Raw genomic sequence first — 22,760 nt, 5'->3', positions numbered from 1 at the left:
GGCGGGCTGTGGGGCGGGCGCTGCTATGGCAACAGGGGCCGCTGTGTCCCCCTGGGGGGCGGTGCATGCCCTCGGGCCGGTGCCGGCGCCGGCGCCGCTGCGCTCCGTGGAAGATGTCCCGGTGGCGGCGGAGTACCCCTGGCAGCGCCCGTGGCCGGGCCGGGGACAGCTCCATCCAGGTAGGGCCAGAGCCGGTCCCCTCCCGCCCCCTGGTCCCCCATCCTTCCCTGACCTGCGTGTTTCTGTGCTCCAGGACTTCCAGGTGGGGAACCTGCTGGGCAAGGGCTCCTTCGCTGGCGTCTACAGGGCCGTGTCCCGCAAAACTGGCCTGGAGGTGGCTATCAAGATGGTAAGTGCTGCTTCTGGTCCAGGGCATCCGAGCCCCTTCCTGCTGCAGCCTGTCCCTCCCAACTAAACGGGTGGAGCTGCGGCAGGTGAGGGGTTTGGTTTGCGCGGTGTGGGTCCAGTCTTGTGTGGGGTTTTGGTGATGAGTGTATGAGGTAGTTTGGAGAGAAGGATGATCCTGCCTCAGGGAGGGGGTTGGAGTTAGGTAATCTCTGGGGGTCCCCTCCAGCCAGGCTTCTCTGTGACTTGAAGCCAGCAGTTCCCAAACCGTGGGTCGTGACCCTAAATGGGGTGACAACATCAGCAGATGGGGCTGGGGGCTGTGAGTTTGGAGTGAGGGGCCATACTGAGGAAATGAGGCCATAAATGGGGTCATGCTGAGGAAAAGTGGGAAGGACAGCTCCAAGCACTGGTGGTGTCTCTCTCCCCAAACCACCCCTTCCTCTGCTTGCCTTGCAGTGGGGTCCACTCATGCCTTCTGTTGGGGTTTGGTTTGAGAGGCAAGGATTGCTTAGGGTGGTATTACTGGACCACCTGGGTGGTTAAAATAGAGTTAGACCAGCTTTTCAGTGCAATGTGTTCTTCAGGTCTGCCCATAAGAAGCCAGGCACCGCCAAGTAAGGGAGAGTTTAGTTGTGAGGAAACACTGAGGGGTTCCAGTCTCTGCGTCTTCATCCTACTGAGCACGGTGCAAGGGTGCAGAGGAACTGGGCTTGATCTACAGCTGGTGCAAGCTGTCAAGTTTTCATTTAAATCCTCTTAAGCAAAGACAGCCTGCATCAGCTGAAGGGCAGACTTTTAATACTGGCCCCAAAGAGTTCTCGTTTGAAGGACCTGACTCTGGTTTGACACCAGAAAGGTCTTGTGCAGAGCAGCTTGCACATCAAGACTTCAGTTCAGGGTGGGCTGAAAAAAATTCCATCCATGTGCAGAGAACAACCTCCTTGCTTGCTGATTATTTTTTTTTGTCCTTTGTTGACTGGTTTTATTTTATGGGGAAAAACACTTGTTTTTATTTAATAAGCTTTACCTGTTCATATTATTTTTTGGCGTATTGTATGCCAAAACTCTAACAGAAAATGTGCAACCTGTCAAGGTTTTTCTGCATAATTTTTTATTTTTTTTCCAAGGATTTTTAGAATTATATAAATATGCAACTGAACATGCCTAAATATTTACCTATATTTTCATCTTTTTGTTAGTTCATCTTGATTTGCTTGTATAACTGTTTTTTTAAGTTACATTATTCCAAAGTGTTTACTAGGAGCTATAGTTTTAAAAGCTTAAATTATAACATTATGCCAAGTCAAAGTAGAATTGTCCTTCACTCTTTTTAGCCTTTTATGAAGGCTAAAAATATAGGGAAAACTTACAAAAACCTTGTAAAAGTCAGTATGTTGCAATAGATGCATAGTGTCTAATGGTACCATTCACAATGCTAGTTCAGTTCTAGAATATGATCTTAAGTTTACTGGAAACTACATTAATTTGTGTGGAAGCACTAAAGCACTATCATAAAACATTCTTTCCCTTTTCAGATTGACAAAAAAGCCATGCACAAAGTTGGAATGGTACAGAGAGTTCAAAATGAAGTGAAGATACATTGTCAACTGAAACATCCATCTGTACTTGAGGTAAGAAGGGCCTTGAAGAGAAGGGAAGACTGTAGAGTACTGTATATGTTACAAAATACTTTTACCTTTTTACTCTGCTTTTATATTCTAGCTGTATAATTACTTTGAAGACTGCAACTATGTGTACCTGATACTAGAGATGTGTCACAATGGAGAAATGAGCAGATATCTGAAGAACAGACAGAAACCTTTCTCTGAAGAAGAAAGTGGGTTTGTTTTTATGTAGTTGCATTTTGCTTATTGAGTACATATTTAATTTTGGTGCAAGTTTTCTTTGTATTTTTTTGGTTTTTTCCTGCTTATTTCCTTTTGGACAGTGTTGTGTAATTATGTCTGCTTGTTTTTAAAATACTTCACTATACAAGCATATATGCTTGAAATAAAAATTGACATAAGATCTTCAAAGTAGATCTTACAGGTTTTACATTATTTTTTTGTTAAGGTGGAATGTGAATTGGTGACTGAATTGGAACCATCTCACTCCATAAATGTACTCTCTCTGTGTAGTTGTACTGCCTCATTTCTAGTCTGTCTGGTACAGCCTCAATTCTAAGGTGGATGTGAAAATAAGGTGGCTGTTTTTGTTGTTGAGGCCCATGTTTTAGCTACTAGTAGAAATCCTTGCTACTGGTGTTGAGAGAGAATCCAGCTCCATTCAAATTTCAGGTTTCCAGGGCTGGAAGTTCAAAGCAAGCCATCTCCACTATATTTGTGCACACTGAATTAAAAATCATTTATATGAGTTTTCATGTTGTTATTCCCAGAATTGCTTGTTTGAATAAGTTTATGCCTTGGCAACTACCGTTGTTGGTTTTATTGCATCTCTTTTTAGACACTTCATGTTCTAGTTGTGTGGATTTTTTTAAAGTACTGGAACACTTAAGTCCAGTTTATTGTTCTTGTTAAATCATTGTATCATCCTTACTTAGAAAGAGAGTTATAGGGCTGGCATAGCTCAGGGGTTCACCCAGTTACTTCCCTACACAGGGAAGGAAAGATCCTTGTCTAAACCATTCCAGCCAAATTTTGCCTGTCTTTCACTTAAAAATTCAAAGGGTTGAGATTCCACAATACTTGAATAGTACAATCTAAGTTCCAGAATTAAATTAAATTACAACATGCTTTAATTAAAGTGGAAAAAAAATTGAGGAACTACTGTCCACAGCTATAAAGTAGTTTGTTCCATGGAGTGATAGCTTTTCCAGCTACAACTTAGTTTTTATATGGTCTTTGTTCTCCAGCTCTTCCTAAAATAAGATCAGGAAAAAGAAAACAGAGCATATTTGGGGGATGGGACTGAAATTCAAGGAAGTTGGTCACTGGGCTGGCTTGTGCAGTCCTGAAGGGTGGCGGCTGGCACTGCTTTCCAACCTATTTGTCTTTACTTTCACTGTAAGATGGGATTCAGGAGCACAGAAGAGTACAGTACCATATAAAGAAGATGTTACTAAACATTCTAAACTTTGGAATGGATTGTATTTTATCTTGCAGTCTAGAAGAATTGCAAAAACACAAGTCATTCAATCTTTTAAACAGCTATTCTGACAGACAAGCAAATAGACACCATTTCTTCTTAATTGTGTTGGCACTGCAAGGGCAGCTGGAATTAAGTTTGGTCAGGCTTAGTTCAGGGTAGATTTGATTTAAATCAAATCTATTTAAATCATGATTTAAAGCGCAATTGAAATCACTCATCAGGAAGCCTCGATTTAATTGTTTTCTACAAAAAGTGCATTCTTGTTGTTTGATATCCTCTCTTCACCGAATTTCTTGAAACTTTGCACTTTTAGAGAGAGGTAAGGGCTTGACTTCATGTACATAAACTTGCAGAGAGCCCAGAGGGCTGATCAAGTCTGTTATCTCCATATACTGCTGTTAACAAGGATGTTATGTGGAGACACAAATCCACAGATTGAGAACTGAAATTAAGCATCACAAAGATGTTTAATGGGTTCTTTTATATTGAGCACTGAGTTTCATTGGGTAGAATAGTTTTCTTTAATCTTTACTAATCTGTAGAGGAACCTTTGGGAACCCCATAAGATTGGGCCCCTAATATAGTCCTTGGCCTGTTGTAACCTATTTATAAAACTTTTCTGAAAAGGTTACATGAATATATTGTCTCGAATAGTATGTAATTAGAAGTTATAATCCCTATTCCATGATGATGTCTTTGAGCTTTAACATATCTTAAATAAATTAAAACTATCTTTACAGAGGTTTATTTTTTTTAAGCAAAGCATTTTAACAAAAAACATGATTAAAAAATGCAAGTTTTTAGTTTTTGGCTTAGTTTTAATGAGACAAAATCATCTTAGACACTAAATAACAAAGGATTAGATTTGGATAAAATGGTGGTTTTACATAGCCAGATTAACTGTACTTAAAAGTGGTCTAATGGTAAAGTTGTATTTCACATACTTGGGAAGAATCCTGGGTTGCTCCAGATAAGTCTTTCTACAAACCACAGTCTTGCTGTATTCTGAAGTAATTAGAAACACTTTCTTCTGTATGCTTTTCTGGTGCTTTGCCTCACTTGCACACTAAGGAAGTGTCAGTTCTCATAGCCAAAATATATTATTATGATATGTTACTTCATTTTGGATGAGGTCTGAACTCTTGTGTATTCCCTGCAATGTGTAATTGCACATATAATTGTAAAGCAAAGCTGTTCTAACTATGCTAGAATTAGCTGGCAGGAAAAGGGACTTAGAATCGTAGAATCATAGAAGTAGGGTCAGAAGAGACCTTGTAGATCTTCAGGTCCGACCCCCTGCCTGGGCAGGAGAAAAACTGGGCTCAGATGACTCCAGCCAGGTAGGCATCAAGCCTCTTCTTAAAGACCCCCAAGGTAGGAGCCAGCACCACTTCCCTTGGAAGTTGGTTCCAGATCCTAGCTGCCCTAACTGTGAAGTAGTTCTTATGGATGTCTAATCTAAACCTACTCTCCAACAATTTATGGCCGTTATTCCTTGTTTATGCTAGGGGGCGCTAGGGGAAACAAGTTCTCTTCCAAACCCGTCTGGTTCCTGCTAGTGAGTTTATAGATGGTCACCAGGTCCCCCCCCTCAGCCTTCTCCTGTGAAGGCTGAACAGGTTCAGGTCCCGCCGTCTCTCATTGCAGGGTCTGTCCTGTTGTCCCTGGATCATGCGGGTGGCCCTTCTCTGGACTCTCTCAACATTGTCCACATCCCTCCTGAAGTGGGCCGCACAGAAGACTTACTGGAGATAATCACAGTTGTCACATTTCCAGTGTATTAGCGATATGTTACAGTGTGTCCAAATACCTACTGCCCTGCATTTATAAACTGTATGTAACATGCAATAAATACATAAAGACCAGACTTGTGGAAACAATATTACCTTCCTGGTAATATTAGAAGAAAATTTTTAAAGAGTGCTATCCATGTGGGGTTAGGTGAAAATACTTTTAAACTATACTCATATTTTACTCTGTGCATAAATACTAGAAATGAACAAAGATATGAATAAGAGAGCAATTAGGTTTCATAGACTAGTAATTAAGTTGAACAGTACAGTAACAACAAAATCTACCTCATTAGCATATTTCCTTATGGTCAAGTCATTACAATAAAATTTGTAGTACATAACAGCGTAGGGCAGATACAAGGCTATTTACAGTGTCATTGTTGCCAAACCTGAAGTTTAATAGCACTAAATAACTTATTATTTTTCCTGTATTTTAACAGCTCGACAGTTCATGCACCAGATTATCACAGGGATGCTGTATCTTCATTCTCATGGAATACTACATCGGGACCTCACCCTTTCTAATCTTTTACTCACTAGCAGCATGAACATCAAAATAGCTGATTTCGGACTAGCAACACAGCTGAAAATGCCACATGAAAAGCATTACACAATGTGTGGAACTCCTAATTACATTTCTCCAGAGATAGCCACAAGAAGTGCGCATGGACTTGAATCTGACGTGTGGTCTTTGGGCTGCATGTTCTATACTCTTCTGATTGGGAAGCCACCTTTTGACACTGACACAGTCAAGAATACACTGAACAAAGTAGTATTAGCAGATTATGAAATGCCAGCCTTTTTGTCAGGAGAAGCTCAAGATCTCATATGCAAGTTACTTCGCAAAAACCCAGCAGATCGTTTAAGTCTTTCATCTGTGCTGGATCATCCTTTTATGTCCAGATGCAACTCAGCACGAAGTAAAGATTCTGGAACTGTAGAAGATTCCATGGACAGTGGCAATGCTACAATCTCTACAGCTTTTACTGGCTCTTCTAGCATCAGTATAAGTGGTTACATGAAGGAAAAGAAAAGGTTCTTAGTGGGACAACCACTTCCAAATAAACTTACTTTATTTCCTAAAAATAAGAATTCTAGTGATGCTTCCTCTGATGCTAGTAGCTCTCGCAATATTTGGGGAATTCAGGGAAAAGAAACTGGCGTGACTGGTAGAGGACGAACAATGCAGCTTACTGAAGAAAGGCCACATTCACGTTACCTCAGGAGGGCCCATTCTTCTGATAGGTCTGGCACATCTTCCAGTCAGACTCAAGGAGTACAAAATAGTGTTGAGAGGTGCCATTCCTTGGAGCTGCTTTCAAAACCCAGAGCAGCAATGATGGAACATATAGACAGCTATTCCTCTACAAACAGCTATGGTGATATTCCTTCTATATTTAAGGAGAAGACTTCTAGTAGTTCTGGCATCCAAACACAGTAAGAATATCTAACTTGAAATTGGTAGTGGTCCTGAGATACATTTAACGATTAACTTGAAAATTTTATAATGTAAAATATGCTGTAGTAGATAAGTGCATCAGCTTGCTAGTGCAAATCCATTTTCTTCTAGCTTCCAAGAGATTCCTCCTGTGTGTTCTGGTGCCAGCAGCATGGTGCCATCATAGTGGGAGGAACAGGTGAGCAGGCCCTGAACGTTAGAAGCTCTGCAAGAAGGGCCTATATACCAAGTGTGGTCTCTATCTGTGTAGCTTGTTGAGGGGAGCAGGCAGGTAGGGGAGCAAAGCCTTGTCCAAAATCAATTACCATTATACTGGGTAGTATTCTACTAACTATTTGTCCCTAGTACTCAGCAGATGCATGAGTGCTTTTGTTTCTTCAAAAAGGTCATGCCAGAGAATCTTCACTTCTGGAACTTTGTAGAAAACAGGAATGAGGGAAAACATTCATCCCTAGTTAGCTTATATAATGCTCTGAAAAATGTATGTATAAATACTAAATATTGTCTTATACAAAGGGTGTCAAACTCAAATAAGCCAATGGGCCATAATACCTAAAGCAGCTAGGGCAAGAAGTGAGAAATCTGGCCCAAAGGTTTCTTGTTGTCTGAGCAACCCACCTTTTGGATGGCAGTTGTGGGGCTTCTTGCTGCAGCTGCTAGTTCTACTTTGTTGGCAGTGCTAGCTCCCAGGGGGTTAATTCTGCTGCTCAGCTCCCTGCACCACCCTTTCCCATTGCCAACTGCTGGCAATAATATTATTGTGTGAACATGTCACAAGTCACTTTGATTCAGGCATAGTCCCTCTGTCACTTGAGCCTGACTTATGCCATTTGCCATAATACTTTGATGGGAAAAAGGGCAACAACTGTCCAGAAATATGACCAGTGAGTGCCCTCTCTCATCTATGTGAGAGAGTTTCAGTCTGGAATAGTATGAGTCCTACCTGGCTTGAATTTTTTTTAAGACTTCAGTATATCAATTAGGTTTATAATTGTAGGAGACAGTTTCTTTTTAGATTACATTCTTCAGATAGTGGTCATCAGTGCACCTTGCCATGAAAATAGCCAGAATCTCCCTTGTTGAAGTTTCTGAATTCCACGTGATTTCCTTAACTATACCAAAATTTATGACCTCTTTAGCGGAAAGAATATGGATACATGAGTGCATACAGTAAACCAGATTATAAATTCTGTGGCCATTCTGTAAAATAAAACCGCATCCTATTTATTAAGTGCCTTCTTGCACATGCTTATTTTAATCTGGGTTTAATGTGTTTATATACATTAGTGCTTCTATAACAGACCAGAATTGTTTGTTTATTTAGATCAAATTATCTCTGTCCAATGAAGTCCAGTGTTGGTTTGTTAGAACAGAAGACCCAGACCGAAACAATGCGGCAATGGCTTGGAGGCATGCAAACAAATGGTATGCACTTGTTGAATGTCTTCTTTATGTAATCCACCATGGGCCTTGCCCAAGCCAAAGAAATACTGTTATTAAGACATGTTAACAGCTCATCTCTACTTTATAAATTAACTTATTTACTCACATGATGAAAAGATATAATTAAGTATGGTTAAATAATCCAGGACAGTGAAATATAATGTTAGTATAAATGAAAGAGAGAGGATGTTGTCTAGCAGCTATGTTGCGACCAAATTCTTCTTCCTGGAGGAAAAGTGTGAGAGGAAATTTTAAAAAATGGATATGTCAAATAATATGGAGGGGTGGGGGGGGCACACAAAGGAATTCTGCTCTGTACAGATTTACTAATTGCAAATTAACAATAACATACTGTTTAAGAATAACTACCTACAGTGGAGTAACTGGAGTTTTATAGTAAGTTTTTTCAGCATTCTGAAACGGTCTTTTTTCCTGTCATTCAGGTTCCCAGTTTCTCTTCGGCAAGAATTATTAGTTAAGCTTACAGGAAAAAATACATTTTTTTTTTTTTATTCTTTCCATGTTCAGTGCTGTCCAGAAATAGAATAGTTCTGTAGACTTTATAAATGGCTCTGACTGACAAATGAAAGTTACAAACCTTCTAACTGACCCAAGCTCCTAAAAACCTGTATCCTACTTGAAAGTGGGAGACTTAACATTTTTTTTAAATATATTCTTTTTACCCTAATGTGACTGTTCTGAGGATTAGTCAAAGAATGCTGCCAGCTCTTATTTCTTAAGAGTCCCATTTATTTATGAGCATATGACATGAGAGAAACAGATGATGACTAGGGCTGCAGAAGAAAGGGTGGAGATAAAAAAACAAAAAAACCCCAAAAAACCAAGAGAGACAGAAGGGAAGGAGGAGTTCTTTGCCATGCATTGTATTATATCATGTACACAGACTGTACATAATAAAGGTGTAATTTAATCAGGGGTTTTAAATAACATAAAACCCACTCCAATTTTACTTTATTCTGATAGTACCAGAGTCCATCCCTTCTAACCCTGGGGAATTCTAACCATATGATGTATGCTTGGAACTGCAGTATTTTTAATGAAGACCAGCTTTTTTCTGCACTTGTTCTGTTTTCAACCCTGTATTGCTTTTGTATTACAGCAGAAGGGGTGTAGTTAATTGTTCTGACTTGGCTGGGGGTTTGAGGTGCTGGATTCAATATCAAAACTAGAGTAGCAGTTAGGTCAGATTTAAAAACAATCTGTTTCATCAAGTTAAGGTGGAAAAACAGCATAACTGCAATGCTAAATGTGAATAATTTTACTTGCAACTTGCATCTTACTAAGATACTATGTATTAAAAAGTAGAATATTGTAGACTTTCTAAATTAGAGCTGTAGCCTGTTCAAATACTATACGTTTAACCAGATAAAATTAAATTTCTTCTTAAAAAGAATGCATTATGGAGGTAGATTATATATAAAGTTTGCTCCATTGTTACTAAAGTGAAACTGACCAGTATTTCATTTAAAAACACTGTATGTTGATTTGTTTTTAGCTCATTTAAGACAGCCTGCAGATTCTGTCAGTCTTGGCATCCAAAACCTCCATTTATGTGACCATCTAGATGTACAACAGGAAATGTCAAGAGACCTGTGGAACGATATAAAAGATAAAAAGAATCTTGATGTCTCCCTTGACAGTGCATGTCCTATAAATCAATTCAGCTCAAAGAAATATGCTTTTGGACTTGCATTTAAGCAGAGCAAAGCTCAACCAGCATCCACATTTGTTCTCCATCCAACTTCAGAGCAAAAAAAAGCCTGGGGCAAAGAGCCATTAGGACATCAGAAGTCTTCACTGCGAAGTATTGTCTCTCCTCTCAGTGCTCACAGATTAAAACCAATCAGACAAAAAACAAAAAATGCAGTGGTATGTGTCACTTATTTCCCTTAATGTTTAAACACTCCTATCTTTAAAATTTAATTACAGTGGAAATGCACGAATTTTTTTATTAAGAAAATACCTTAGCAAAACAGGAAAAGATATACATATCTATTGCATACGTCTAGAAATTATAACAATTTCCTTAGAATGCTAAGTCTAAGTCGTAATGGATAGAATTCTCTTACTAGTCATTTTTTTTCCACATGTGGAAAGGATGGGTTTTTTAATTATATTATGATAACTAGAACCATTTTAAGTTGGAAATATGTAACGGATCTATTTTCTCTGTCTTTGAACAAGGACTCCTGAACTTCAATACATCTCCATTTAATATTAATGCATGTCAGTCTTTAATTGTATCAGATTTAAATATATGTAGCTTGTACGTGTTTGCAGTGCATAACAAATGTTTTAACTTGAGCTATCTGCAACTGGAAGTTAAGAAAATAATTCTCTTTCCCCTTATGAATGTATCAGTTCTTTCCCTAGTGTTTGGTGGCTTTTTTTGGTTGGTCTTATATCAAACAGTGCATCTTTGTAGTTTCCAGTTTTTATCTTTCTGGCTTCCAATTCACTTTCTCCTCCTTTTTCCTAGTATCTGAAAATGTGTTAGGGCTGACGTACCTCCTGGATTCTGATTCGTTACTTTGGGAAACCACATAACTGGGTATAAGTCTTTGTTCATGCTGCAGAAGCATTGGAATCGTTAAGCAACAGCTTAATCTGTCATGCTGTTGTTCATTTTTATAATAGATTTGTAGTGAACATGAGAGAAGCAAACGTTTTTCTGAAGTGTTGTGGAAGTTCGGTGTAGACCTGTTCTGTCAAGAAATAATTATTTTTTTCCAATTTTGTGTTTTTTTGTTTTTTCCTTAGGTGAGTATTTTAGATACAGGAGAAGTGTGTATGGAGTTTATAAAAGAACACCATTCTCAGGAGTTTGTAAAAGAAGTTCTCAAAATATCTTGTGATGGAAGTGTGGTAAGTAGTAATTTAACTTAAATAGTCATATTTCCTTTTATTATGTCAAGTGAATATTTGTTTGTTCGGTATGTCAAAAGCAAAACAACTATCTTTATTTCTTTAAGCTCATTTTAAAGTGCGTTAAACATCAGTTTGTTCTGAACAATTTATTTTTTATTTAGTGGTTTGTACCAAAAGATGACCGAGAAGTCTGCAGAACTTTTTTTTCTCTAGCAGTAAAGCCTTGCATCTTGAGGGTAGAAGACCACTTGATTTTAAAGAATACGGATCCCTCCTTTTTGTTTTTGTGCTAAAATGGGCTTGGCTTTCAATTGAAACACACTGAAGTAAAATAATTGCATAGACAGCAATATAATAAATGATCTTATGTCTTAGATTATGAAAGAAACATTTGTAGCTTTCAGGTAAGGAGTATTTTAGTATATTGCCTAATGATATTAAGTGTTTGGGTTGTTTTGGCAGATTGCAGTATATCATCCAAATGAAGGAAGAGGTTTCCTTCTTGATGACAGACCACCTTCTCTACCTGAAGACATCTGTATGTACAGTTTTGACAACTTGCCAGGTAATGTGAACCTTCTTTTGCAAGAAATTGGGGAGGTAAAAGTAGTTTATAGTAAGCTTTGTTTACAATAAGTGTCAGAATTAATATTGGCTGTATTAGCTAGTCTTACTAGCTGCAACTGAAACTGTGGCTGCATTTAAAGCTTTCACCTTTGAAACTTAATAGGAATCATAAAAGTGAGATGAGAGACTGATCTTCTCAGTTTAATGATGTCCTTACAAGAAATTACATATTCTGCTTCTACAATGTTGGAAAAAGGGATAAGCGTTTTTGGGGTGTGTGTGTGGGTTTTTTTTTTTTTTTAATAATTATTCTTAGTGTTCAGTGTTAAGGTTACTTAAACTGGTGTGGCAAGAGTTTTTTCTTTAAAACTGGCAACTGGGACTTCATGGTAATTCTAATTTTTAAATATAAAACCTTAAATATCTCTTACAGAACTTATTTTTATATACATCTTGCTTGCACACTTTTGTTCACACACACACTAAGTAGCTTGTACAGTTTCCTTTAAAGGTGCTTATTAGTACAGCATTCCTCTTATTATTTTAATTGTAGGTCGTTCACTGACTTTCTAAATTCAGCTGGAAGAATATTTTATATAAAAGATGTGTGTATTGATTCCTAATTAAAAAGTTGAACAAATTGAAGCTCAAGATGAACGTGAGGTGGCAGCGTAACAAGGCCATCAGCAAGGTCGATCGTATTTTGTGTAGTAGGAGATGCATGACCAACAGTTCAAGGGAGGTGATGCTCCTCCTCTATGCAGGATTGGTCAGGCCACAGTTGGAGTACTGTGTCCAGTTTTGGGCACTGCACTTCAAAAGGGACACAGAATCTGGAGAGGGTTCAGAGGAGGTCCACTCGCATGATTCGTGGCCTCTGCGCAAGACCCTGCGAGGGGAGGTTGAGAGATCTGGATCTCTTCAGCCTTCACAAGAGATGTCTGAGGGGAGACTTTGTAGCCACCGATAACCTTATCAAGGGAGGACAACAGGGAATTGGAGATGCATTATTTACCAGACTGCCCCTTGGAGTAACTAGGAATAATGGGTGCAAACTAGTGGAGAGTAGATTTAGGTTAGACATTAGGAAGACATTTTTTACAGTAAGGGTGGCCAGAATCTGGAATGGGCTTCCAAGAGAGGTGGTACTATCACCTAACTTGGAGGTCTTCAGGAGGAGGCTTGATAATCACGGGGCTGGGGTCATATGACCTCAGTCCTCTTTCCTGCTTGGGGCAGGGGGTCGGACACTATGATCCATTGTGGTCCCTTCCAGCTCTACAATCTAAGAACTTATTAACATATGTGCAGCATTTTCCTGTAATGCATTTCATGTGGGTTGAATTAGTCAATACTGAACTACTGTATTTTCTTGCATATAGCCCACACATTGATATATCTGCACCAATCTATAACCCGCGGAAAATTGTATTTTTGGAAAATAGTGTGTGTATAGACCGCACCTGTGTATTTCCCGCATGTGATAGTATCAGTGCTGGGTGCGATTTTTAAGCCTAAGTGTGAGGTGCTGGCCCTGGCCACGGGCACTAGCTGCCAGCGTGTGGGGACCGGACTCTCACCGCCCGCCTGCAGCCGCCCCTCGGAGCTCGGGTGCCGGGTGGCCCCCACTGGGCCCTGCTGCACAGTTATGGAGGAACACAGTTGGGTGCAGGGCTCCCACATCTGGCAGGAGGGAGGCAGCGCAGGCTCTGCTGGGCATGGCTGCTGGAGCCAGTTAAAAAGTGGTGGTAATTGCTGCAGGGGAGGGGAGGGATGAGGAGCTGCGGGGAGGGAGGGGGAGGCAGCCCCACCTGCCACCCGCCACCTCCAGCTGCGCTCAAGCCAATCTGTTGGGGCTTGCTGCTGCTATGACATCAGCACGCAGCTGGGGCAGGTGAGCACAGCACGGGCGGTGGTGGGGCTGGGTCTGCTCCATGCCTCGACCCCTGTCTCGGGGCTCCCCCCAACAAGTCCTTTGCCCGGGTTCTCCCGGCACGCAGCGCCTGCAGCTGCACAGCCCCTGCGCCCACCTCGGCAAGGCAGGTTTTTCACGCCTAAATCTAATTTTCATTAAAGACTATTCTAAAGACTGTATAGCCCGCACCCATCTCTCATGTTTGTAAAAACTTATATAGCCTGTGGACTATATGCAAGAAAATATGGTACATCATAAGATAAAATTTCCATTCCTAGGTATAAATATCTAATGGTTGGAATGACTCTTCAGAAGCATTATGGGTAAACACACTTTTTAAGTAACTGTATGAAATAATCAAAGATTTTTTTTTTTTAAGAAGTCCTCGTCTTATTTTCAGTTAGTGGTAGCCAGGCATTGCAAACTGTAATGGAGTTAATGATTGGGTGACTTTCTAATGGATTCATACTAAAAATTCTCTCTCAGAAAAGTACTGGAAAAAGTACCAGTATGCAGCTAAATTTGTTCATCTGGTGAGATCAAAAACACCTAAAGTTACCTTCTATACAAGATATGCGAAGTGCATGTTGATGGAGAATTTCCCGACTGCAGATGTTGAAGTTTGTTTTTATGATGGTATGTAGTCAATAAGGTGTAGTATCTCTTACGTTCTACCAAAGTTAAGCCTCTTTAACAAGGTTTTGCAGAAACACTAGTGAATCAAACACTTTGTGCTTTTTAAAATAATTTTGCCAAAGAGAAGTGTTTACTATATGTTCTAGCATTTTTGTCCATTAGCCTTTATACTAGATTGTGCACAAGCTATTTAAATAGTGTCAATAGGTACATTAGCTCTTTGCAAATATTATGAGTGTGTTTAAGTGGATGCTACAAGGCAAAATGTTAACCCCTTTTTTCTCTAAGTTGTGGACCTTCTTTTATGAATGCCTGTGATTCCACACTTTAGGTAGGTGTATAGTGCCTTTGCTCTTAATTCCACCCTCGTTATCTAAAATTCTAGTGTTCTTAGAAGATTCAAGCAAGGGAGTCAAGGGTCTGTCTGGACTGTTGTCATTAGAGTAATCACATCCCACATCCACGATTTGCTCCGTGATTATACAGCTAGATTGCTTCAGATAACCAACCACGCTCCGATACCACTATAGTAACACTAGGCTTGCTAAGGATTTTGAGCCTCATTCTTTTCTGTCATAAATGGGCACAGGGGTCCATTTTTCAAATATTGTGAAACCTGAACTCCTGCCTATGTTTTGAAAGAACTCTTTCTTTCTTAAAGATGATGTAAGTAGCCAAATAGGTCACTCATCAATCAGGGTTTTTTTGGTAATGTTGCTGAGAAGTGCCTGTCCTTTTGGCCATACTTCAAGCAACACCTTTCAAATTACTGTGTATGGCAAATAATAAATACATTCCTCAACTGTTTCAGTAATTTGGTTGTAATTAGAGAACATTTGCTAATACCTGACTTCATTATTTAATGTCTTGCCTTGGAAATCTGCTAAGATAATAGAATATTTTAAGGAATAACTGAACATAGATGCCGTAATATGCTGACTTGGTTATTATGGCTATTGTGACTAGCTTTTTTTTTTCTTTTACAGGGGCAAAAATACATAAGACAGCAGGTATAACTCGAGTGATAGAAAAATCTGGGAAATCTTACACTTTAAAAGAAGAAAATGAAAGTGTTTTGAAGAATGAAATGCAAATATATATGGATCATGCAAATGAGGTAATAATTCTTGTGCAAACACTACACAGACACATACACAGTGCCCTGCTCAGAACTTGTATACTTTCTCACAAAGATTCTTGGCATTGTATTCTTCTTTTTGCTGCTGCTGGCGCTTCCTGGTATAGCCTCCCAGAGCCTGCACTGTTCCAAGATGCCCTGAATCTGCTCTGTACTGCTACTGCTGCCCTGCAGGGCAGCCTAGAGGTGGTGGTGATGCAGGGTAGATGCAGGGCAGCCCAGTGCAGGCTTTGTGGGGGCTATGTGAGGAAGCACAGGAAGTGGCAAGGGGGAGGGGCTGTTTTACCCCATGTTTGTTTTCTTGTTCCAAGATGACAAACCCCCCTTCTCAAAAGGAGTACTTCTGCGGGCACGGGGAGGGACTTCCAGTGGCAAAGGTCAGGGGTTAGAGGGTGGGACTTCCAGCCCCAAGATGGCGACCTAGGGGCAGGGCTGTCAAGGGATGGGGCTACCTTTACAGCCCTCTAACTCACCAAAACTCATTAAGCGGCCCTCCACCCAAAATAATTGCCAGCCCCCCTGGTATAGCAGATTAATTTCAATACAACCTTGAATCTCTTGGGAGCCAGCTAGTTTTGGTAGTGAAGGTAGTTTCCTTCACTCTTAAAGCTTCTAATAGCAGTCATGCAACTGCTTTTGGGGCTGCTAATACCATGTTAATGACAGCATTGTTTAGTTAATCTGCATGGCTTATCATCTCTTTGGGTTAGAGAAGAGCGGGGCATTTCAAGTGGAGTACTTTGAAGTACTTTTTTTTCCCTGAATATAACTGAAGCAACCTTCTATTTTTAAATAAGGGACACCGCATTTGTCTTGCACTGGAAGCTGCTGTTTTGGAAGAAGAGAAAAGGAATGAAAATGTTCCCTTTTTCCCAATAATTGTTGGAAGGTAAAAGTGTTGTTTATAGTAAATTTAAATACCTGAGTCAATATGTTCATTTAAATGTACTGGTACAAAATATTTGGACTGACTTGTTTAGTTAACTTCTTTAGAGTCAAGGTCAAAAGGACAGTCAAAGCGCATAGTTTTTTAACTCAGGTGCTTGGTGTGTGTGTGTTTACAAACACAGTGGGAGCATATATACGTATGCCTCACTGTCCAGTGGCCTATTTTACTGCACATTAAAGTGGCACATAAAAAAAACTGTGCTGTTGCACAATGTGTTACCTAAAAAGTACGCGCTTGTGCTATTGCACATTATGGCAGCCTAAGGCGCATTTAGTACCTCACATTGGAGGTACCAAATTTAATGTGCATTAGGAAAAGCGTATTAATGCATGTGTAAACATGCCCAGTGGATATCAACTGTGAAGAGAAGTTTAGTACTTCTGGCTCAACCCTCCCTACTTCATATAATTAGGATACACAGATGCTTTTATTCTGACTTCCTAATCTATTTCCAGAAAACCAGGACACACTGAATCTCCAAAGACCCTGATGCTGCCTTCAGTAGATGCAGATAGCACAGGAAAAGCTACCTCATTGGAAAGAAATAGAGCTGTCAGTTCTCCTAGTCAAGTTCCTACCATCAGTCCTTCTGTAAGTATACATGTGTATAAGATTTGGTGATGGCTGCTTAGTAAGAATTAAAATAATACAGATTATATCCAAATAGGTGCTAAGCTAAACAGTTACAGATTTACACTCTGTTAGCTAGTTTTCATTCCCAGTTCATTTAGGTTGAAATGTTCTTTGAGACAATTAACAAAAGAATCTTAAATTTTACACACTTTTCAGACTCTTAAATTAGTTGAAGATTAAGAGTTTATGTCCTGCCATACTGACAGCAGTATTAGCTTAAGACACGGTTTCAGAACTTGTACTAAGAATTTCCCATTATGTTAACAACTTTTAAGCAATTCCACCGGAAGTGTTGCCTGTGGTTTCTGATGTTTGGGGATTATGTAATTTAGCAATTTATTAACTGATATGGTTCTGGAATAGTAACATCAGAAGCTTTTCAAAATATACATTTTAGATAAAGCTTTGTTGGTTATGTAAATATTATAGAACTCTAACTTGTCATAAGGCCCAATAAATATTAGTCGCTGTTCTACAGTATAGCCCCTTCAGCTAGACACTCACCAGGAGGCTGTGTTCCAGTGTGAGCATTATGCCTGTATCCTCTTAAGTGTTGACTCATAAAAGCTCTAGTATGGTTATTTGATTTCCCAGGCAGAGTTTTTGGGCAGACACTCTATCCTGTTACCCCTTAAGAGAAATAGGACACCATGGTCCTAAGTGAGCATTCTTTAGGCTACGTTGGTGTTCTAAGGAGTTCGGGATCTGCTTCCTCATGCACATAACTTCTTCAGTCATGGAGTACAGCCAGTTTCCTTGGCTCATCTTGCAGTTAATTAAACTGGGTTCCCCTGTTCTTCCCCTCTACTCAAGCTTCTTGAGTCTATCCTGAAACATAGATCCAGTGATAATGCCTATCTTTGTTTTGCTTCTGGGGAAATCTCATTGCTCCAAACCTTTCTACAGGCAAACTTGCTGGACTGGTTGCCTTAGATTTCCTTAGGACTGCTTTCTGCTTGAATAGGAGCCATCAAATATGCCTGTGTTCCTTGGTCTTGTAAATAGATAGCATTATGCCAGTATACAGGTGATTCTCCGTATATGGAGGGATTGTGTCCCTCAGCAATTTTGTAACTTACTTGAGAATTTGCAGCATCTCTAGAGACACAACTCCAAAAGTATTACAAGCCAAATCAAGCATTTCCATGCCTTATCTGCTAGCAATTAAAAATAATAGTTTAAAAAAAATTACTTTGTCTCAAAAAAAGAATAAGAGTAGCATACTTACAAGTAATGTGGTCTGAAGCCTGTTCAAAGATTCTACAATTAAGCTGTAATAGTAGGGCAGGGGTAGCCCATGAGCTGGGTCTGGCCTATGGAATCATCGCATCCCAGTCATTGGTAGTCCAGGGGGCTGCTAGAAGTGCGCTGCCCCTTGGCTTTACATTGTAGCATGGCCCCTATGCTGCTGCCTGGTGGCCAGCCAGCAGTGCCAGGGGCATGTCTTTGAGGAGGCAAGAACATGTGGTAGGACAAAGCTAGAACTGAATGCAGTTAAGGGCTGCTGACTGACCAGAGCTCCTCATCACCATGTGCTCTCTGCTCTGTGCTGCAGAAACACAGCTTTGTGCAGCTGCATGTCCCTCGATCTACGCTGCTCCCAGTAGATCCACACTACTGCCTGAATGTGGCCCCACCCCTCTGCTGTAGTAGGAGATTCTGGATGAGGGAACACAAATAGAAGTAGGAAGGAAAGTATTTGTGATTTGAGAGACTGGAACTCTCAAACAGAAGCTGAAGAAAATTATCTTGCCAGCTTGTTCTGGTGTGGAAAGAGATGGGGGAAAAGATTTCATGTACAACTTATCTGTTTTTAAACCATGAATCTTGTAGAACAATTAAGTGTCAAATGGTCTCCTATGACTCCCAATCTCATTTTAACTAGGAATAAAGGACCACAAACTTCAAGTTAGAACCAACCAAATACTTTTATTGCTAAAGACAGTAAATAACCACAAACCATCTGATTTCTATTAAGGACAGTAATGTCATGTACTTGTGTTTCTCTTTCTAGATGTTATCTTATGAAGGCTCTGCATTAACAACTGCTGTTGCTGAAACTACCTGCTCCTCCAACCAAAAGGAGTGCAATTCAAATTCAGCCCAACTAGTGAAGTCTGTTTTTGTGAAAAATGTTGGTTGGGCTTCTCAGGTGAGTGGTGAATCACTAACCAACTAGATAAATACACATTTTCTTGGATACTTTATTACTGTTCATTTTAAATGGGTAAAATTTAATTTTGGCTTCACTTGCAATTGGGGAATAAGTGTATTTTGAAATGACCATTTTAGATGCACATATTTGAAGACCAGTACATTGGAAAGTGCAGTATAGGGCAACAAGTGATGGAGGAAGCCTGATATGAAAGAAAACTGGAACTTAACTCTGACAGAAGAAGAAGAGGTGACCTGATTCAAATTTAAAATAAGTAGTTGAGCTGAACTTAGTACTACCTATGTGACAATTGAACAGACTAGAACATCTAGGGCATAGATGAAAAAAGCCTCTAATAGGGGTGGCAATGTTCACTGTAAAGTTGTAAAATTTAAGATTTAAATGGGTAGTGTTAAACTTAACAGTTTTACACTTGTAATTACCCAGATGCTGTTTTAGAGAAGGACTTAATTTTCTTACCGTTTCCTGTACCATACGGCTGTGCATGTCTTTGGATAAGCTAGATACAGTTTATACAGGGTGGTAGTGGCAAAAGCAAAAAAACACTGTTTAAACTATAAGTCTAAAAAATTGCTTTCTACAGTGCAGATATAACAGACTTATGGCATGTTCCTGGTTTTAAACTACTAAGATACTGAGCCAATCAAACAGTTTCTGTTATTTGTGTGCAGCTTCTACTTCAGTTCAGTACTAAAGTGTAGCTAGGAACTGTAGCTTCAGAAGTGACTAAAGGACTAGTTTGTTTTTTGTTTTTAAATATTCACGTGTAACTCCTGTTGAAAAGTATTAAAGAGAAATTGGGACTGTAGTACCAACTTATAGACTTCTTGTATCTAGATTAGCACTCCTAATCACTTATGCATTTTTAAAAATTGTAACCCTTAGTACATTGAAAAAAGAAAATGTAGGTGTACAGTCCTACCTTCTTGAAAGTCTTTATGCCATGATAAAATCTTTCTTGTTAGTTGACTAGCGGAGCAGTATGGGTTCAATTCAATGACGGATCCCAGTTGGTAGCACAAGCAGGAGTCTCTTCTATCACTTACACATCTCCAAATGGTCAGACAACTAGGTGAGTATTACTGTTATAAGTATATGGATTTTATTTCTACTTGAGAAGGCTTCTTACCTTATATTTAGCTTCATAGTTAGTTTCTAATTTCGTCCTTTCAGCTACACAATGATTGGGTTTTTTTGCATTAGTGACTAAAGTTTTGACTTTGTCAAGTAGGGATTAATTTTAAAGATGGATACATGATTATTGCAATTAGAAGCTATTCATATGTTTGGGGGTTTTTGCATTATACTGAACTACATTTAACTAATCAGGCTATTGGTTCTTTGGAAAAATTGACTAAAAGAAGCTTTAATAAAAACTGTCTCTTCAGGAGAAGGTGATCGAAGTTTGGAGAGTGACCTCTCATTTAAATGGTTTTTTTGTAACAACTTGCTTATAAAACTCTAATCCAGAACAGTTGAAATATCTTTAGTATTTATTTGAAGAACAATGCTCAACTGTAATTTAAGCAGTAACCTGATTTCAGCCTACCTTTAGCACCCAAGTTTGAAAATGCTTTATACTTTGTATTGCCACTATCCATATACTGAAATGATAAACTCATTCTAAGCATCTCAGGGCATAGCATTCATGGTTTGTTTTTGTTTTTTTTACTTGTGTAACTTCCTTCTTCCCTCAGGTATGGAGAAAATGAGAAATTACCTGAATACATCAAAGAGAAGCTGCACTGTCTGTCTTCCATTCTTGTGATGTTTACCAATCCAGCTGGCCCCCACTGACTAAAGCAAAGCAGCTCTTTGGGCATAAAGGCTTAATAAATGTTTTGCTAGCATTAAAAGTGACTTAATTACTCTGCTTACCAGAAACTTAACATTCAGAAATTCCATTTAGAAGAAGATCTGGTACAAATGGAAGAGGAAAGTGTTAGCGCACCAATCTGATCAACTGCAAAACATTGTAGAAGTATGTAGTACTTTTGGCAGATAAAGATCAGAGATTTGTCCATATAATACCAGATTTACTTGAACACAAGGTCTTGCATGTAAGGTGAGCCCCTAATAATTAGATTCTACACACAAAAAGTTTAAAACTTATTATAATTTTCCATGTATGAAATAGGGCTGACAAGCCAGTCACTTGACCAGTCAAATATTGTTCATTGACCCTTACCCCTGCTCTGCACTGGTAGGCTCTGGTCCCTGTTGCAGTGATGCGGCGCCAGCACTGCTATTCCAGCCCAAGTCCTTAGCTGCAGCAGGGATGGAGACTGCCAGCATGAAGCCAAGTGTGGAGTCAAGGAAGCAGTATTGCAGGGGAGGGGAGAGGGAGAAACGGGGATGGGGACTGGGAGAGGAGTGACAGGGCATGCAGATGGGGAAAAGCAGGTAGCAACTGTAGTTCTGGCTCCAACCCCAACAGCTGTCTGCCCCTCCCTACTTCCTTATGCTCAGTTGTAAGATGAGGGGCTTTTTCCACCCATGTTAATAGGGGGAAAAAATCCTTCTCTTCTAATTGAGTAAATACAGTAAATTCTGTGCATAGACTATCCAACATTCATTGTTCAATAATCAATTTGAAATGAAATCAACTGTATATAGTTTTTTTTCCCATTGCTCAGTCAGTATTGACAATCAAAGAAAATGCATTTGTGCTGTTGAACTGTTTCTACCTGTAAATAACTTGTATTTTTATGTTGCTTATGCACCATGTATGTAAAAAAGTGTATATTTTTATATTTGCTTTTTTATGTTTTATTTTTGTAGCAGCAGTTTCTAATTTCCCTGCACAAGCGTTTTATAATAAAAATAAATGCAGTGGTAATTGCCTTCCCTTGATTCTTTTGAAGAAAAGAGTTTTGTAAGGAGTTATCAAGTAATGATATATCAAGGCTACTTTTTTGTAGCAGTGTATGGAATAAACTTGGTTGTAATACTCCTGTTTTTAATGATATTTATGAAAATACTGCCTTAATTTTGAATTAAGCCCCAATGAATTATTGCACTTGCAAAAAAAAAAAAGTTATACAGCAGCTTATTACCTTAAGTTACACTACTGCATGATGGAAGGTTGAAACAAGGATTACAAGACTGGTATAATTTATACTTTGAAAAGTTTACACTTCTTTGAAGTATAGATCACTCCTGAGTTTCACCCATTATGTTGGCTTAAAGCTTGCTTATTATTGGGGAAATAAACCTATCACCTCACATAGTACTTTTAGATACTTGGTAAGTTGCTTTCAAAGCTGTCCATCCACCCAGTTTGAAAAACCTTGAGTTTGATTAGCCCTGTATGTCCATTTTTGTCTTAAGTTTTGAGTGTTTTATCAGAATTCTAACGGACTTCCTCAGAAAAAGGAATGTTTACAAACAAGCTAAGGAACGTGCTCCTCTATTGTAATAGTCAAAAGTGCTTAAAACTAAAAGGCTATATACAACACCTTATGTATTTAAACTTACTGCTGAGAAAATATGACACACGAACTTTTAAGGTAACACTTCTTTCAAATAATGCCTTGAGCTTAAAAGATGAGTTGCTGCTGCTACTTTAGAAATGTGTTGATTTTAAACAGCTTGGAACAATATAAAAGAAAGGAAGGATCAAGTTGTTGATTTTTTTTTTTTTTTTTTTTGCAACTTCTATACAAGGTAGTCAAGTTCACTGGCTTAATGTGCTTAAGTAATCCTA

At 39.2% G+C, this 22,760-nt stretch overlaps 1 protein-coding gene across 2 annotated transcripts; it reads left to right on the top strand.

The window, feature by feature from the left end:
* The first annotated feature begins 74 nt into the window (after positions 1–74).
* Positions 75–21,898, top strand: PLK4 (polo like kinase 4). Of its 2 annotated transcripts, XM_019533995.1 has the most exons (16): positions 75–179; positions 254–349; positions 1,884–1,979; positions 2,071–2,185; positions 5,690–6,686; positions 8,033–8,133; positions 9,668–10,041; positions 10,933–11,037; positions 11,503–11,605; positions 14,009–14,158; positions 15,145–15,275; positions 16,094–16,185; positions 16,701–16,836; positions 18,893–19,030; positions 20,020–20,126; positions 20,752–21,898. In XM_019533995.1, exons 1-16 carry the CDS (start codon positions 114–116, stop codon positions 20,849–20,851), a joined length of 2,907 nt encoding a protein of 968 aa, XP_019389540.1. In that variant the 5' UTR covers positions 75–113; the 3' UTR covers positions 20,852–21,898. The 2 variants fall into 2 exon arrangements, with proteins under 2 accessions (XP_019389540.1, XP_019389541.1); XM_019533996.1 differs by lacking the exon at positions 20,020–20,126.
* Positions 21,899–22,760: the final 862 nt, after the last annotated feature.

Source organism: Crocodylus porosus, unplaced genomic scaffold (genome assembly GCF_001723895.1).
Source record: "Crocodylus porosus isolate Cpor-Errol unplaced genomic scaffold, CroPor_comp1, whole genome shotgun sequence".
NCBI lineage: Eukaryota > Metazoa > Chordata > Crocodylia > Crocodylidae > Crocodylus > Crocodylus porosus.
The sequence above is the reverse complement of the archived record's forward strand: the minus strand, read 5'-3'. Positions and strand labels throughout refer to the sequence as shown.

Bases quoted from the DNA above. Each gene is read 5' to 3' on its own strand.
- PLK4 (XM_019533995.1), top strand. From the start codon at position 114: ATGTCCCGGTGGCGGCGGAGTACCCCTGGCAGCGCCCGTGGCCGGGCC. The intron at 180-253 runs GTAGGGCCAGAG...TCTGTGCTCCAG, and splicing joins CCGGGGACAGCTCCATCCAG to GACTTCCAGGTGGGGAACCT. The intron at 14,159-15,144 runs GTATGTAGTCAA...TTTCTTTTACAG, and splicing joins TGAAGTTTGTTTTTATGATG to GGGCAAAAATACATAAGACA.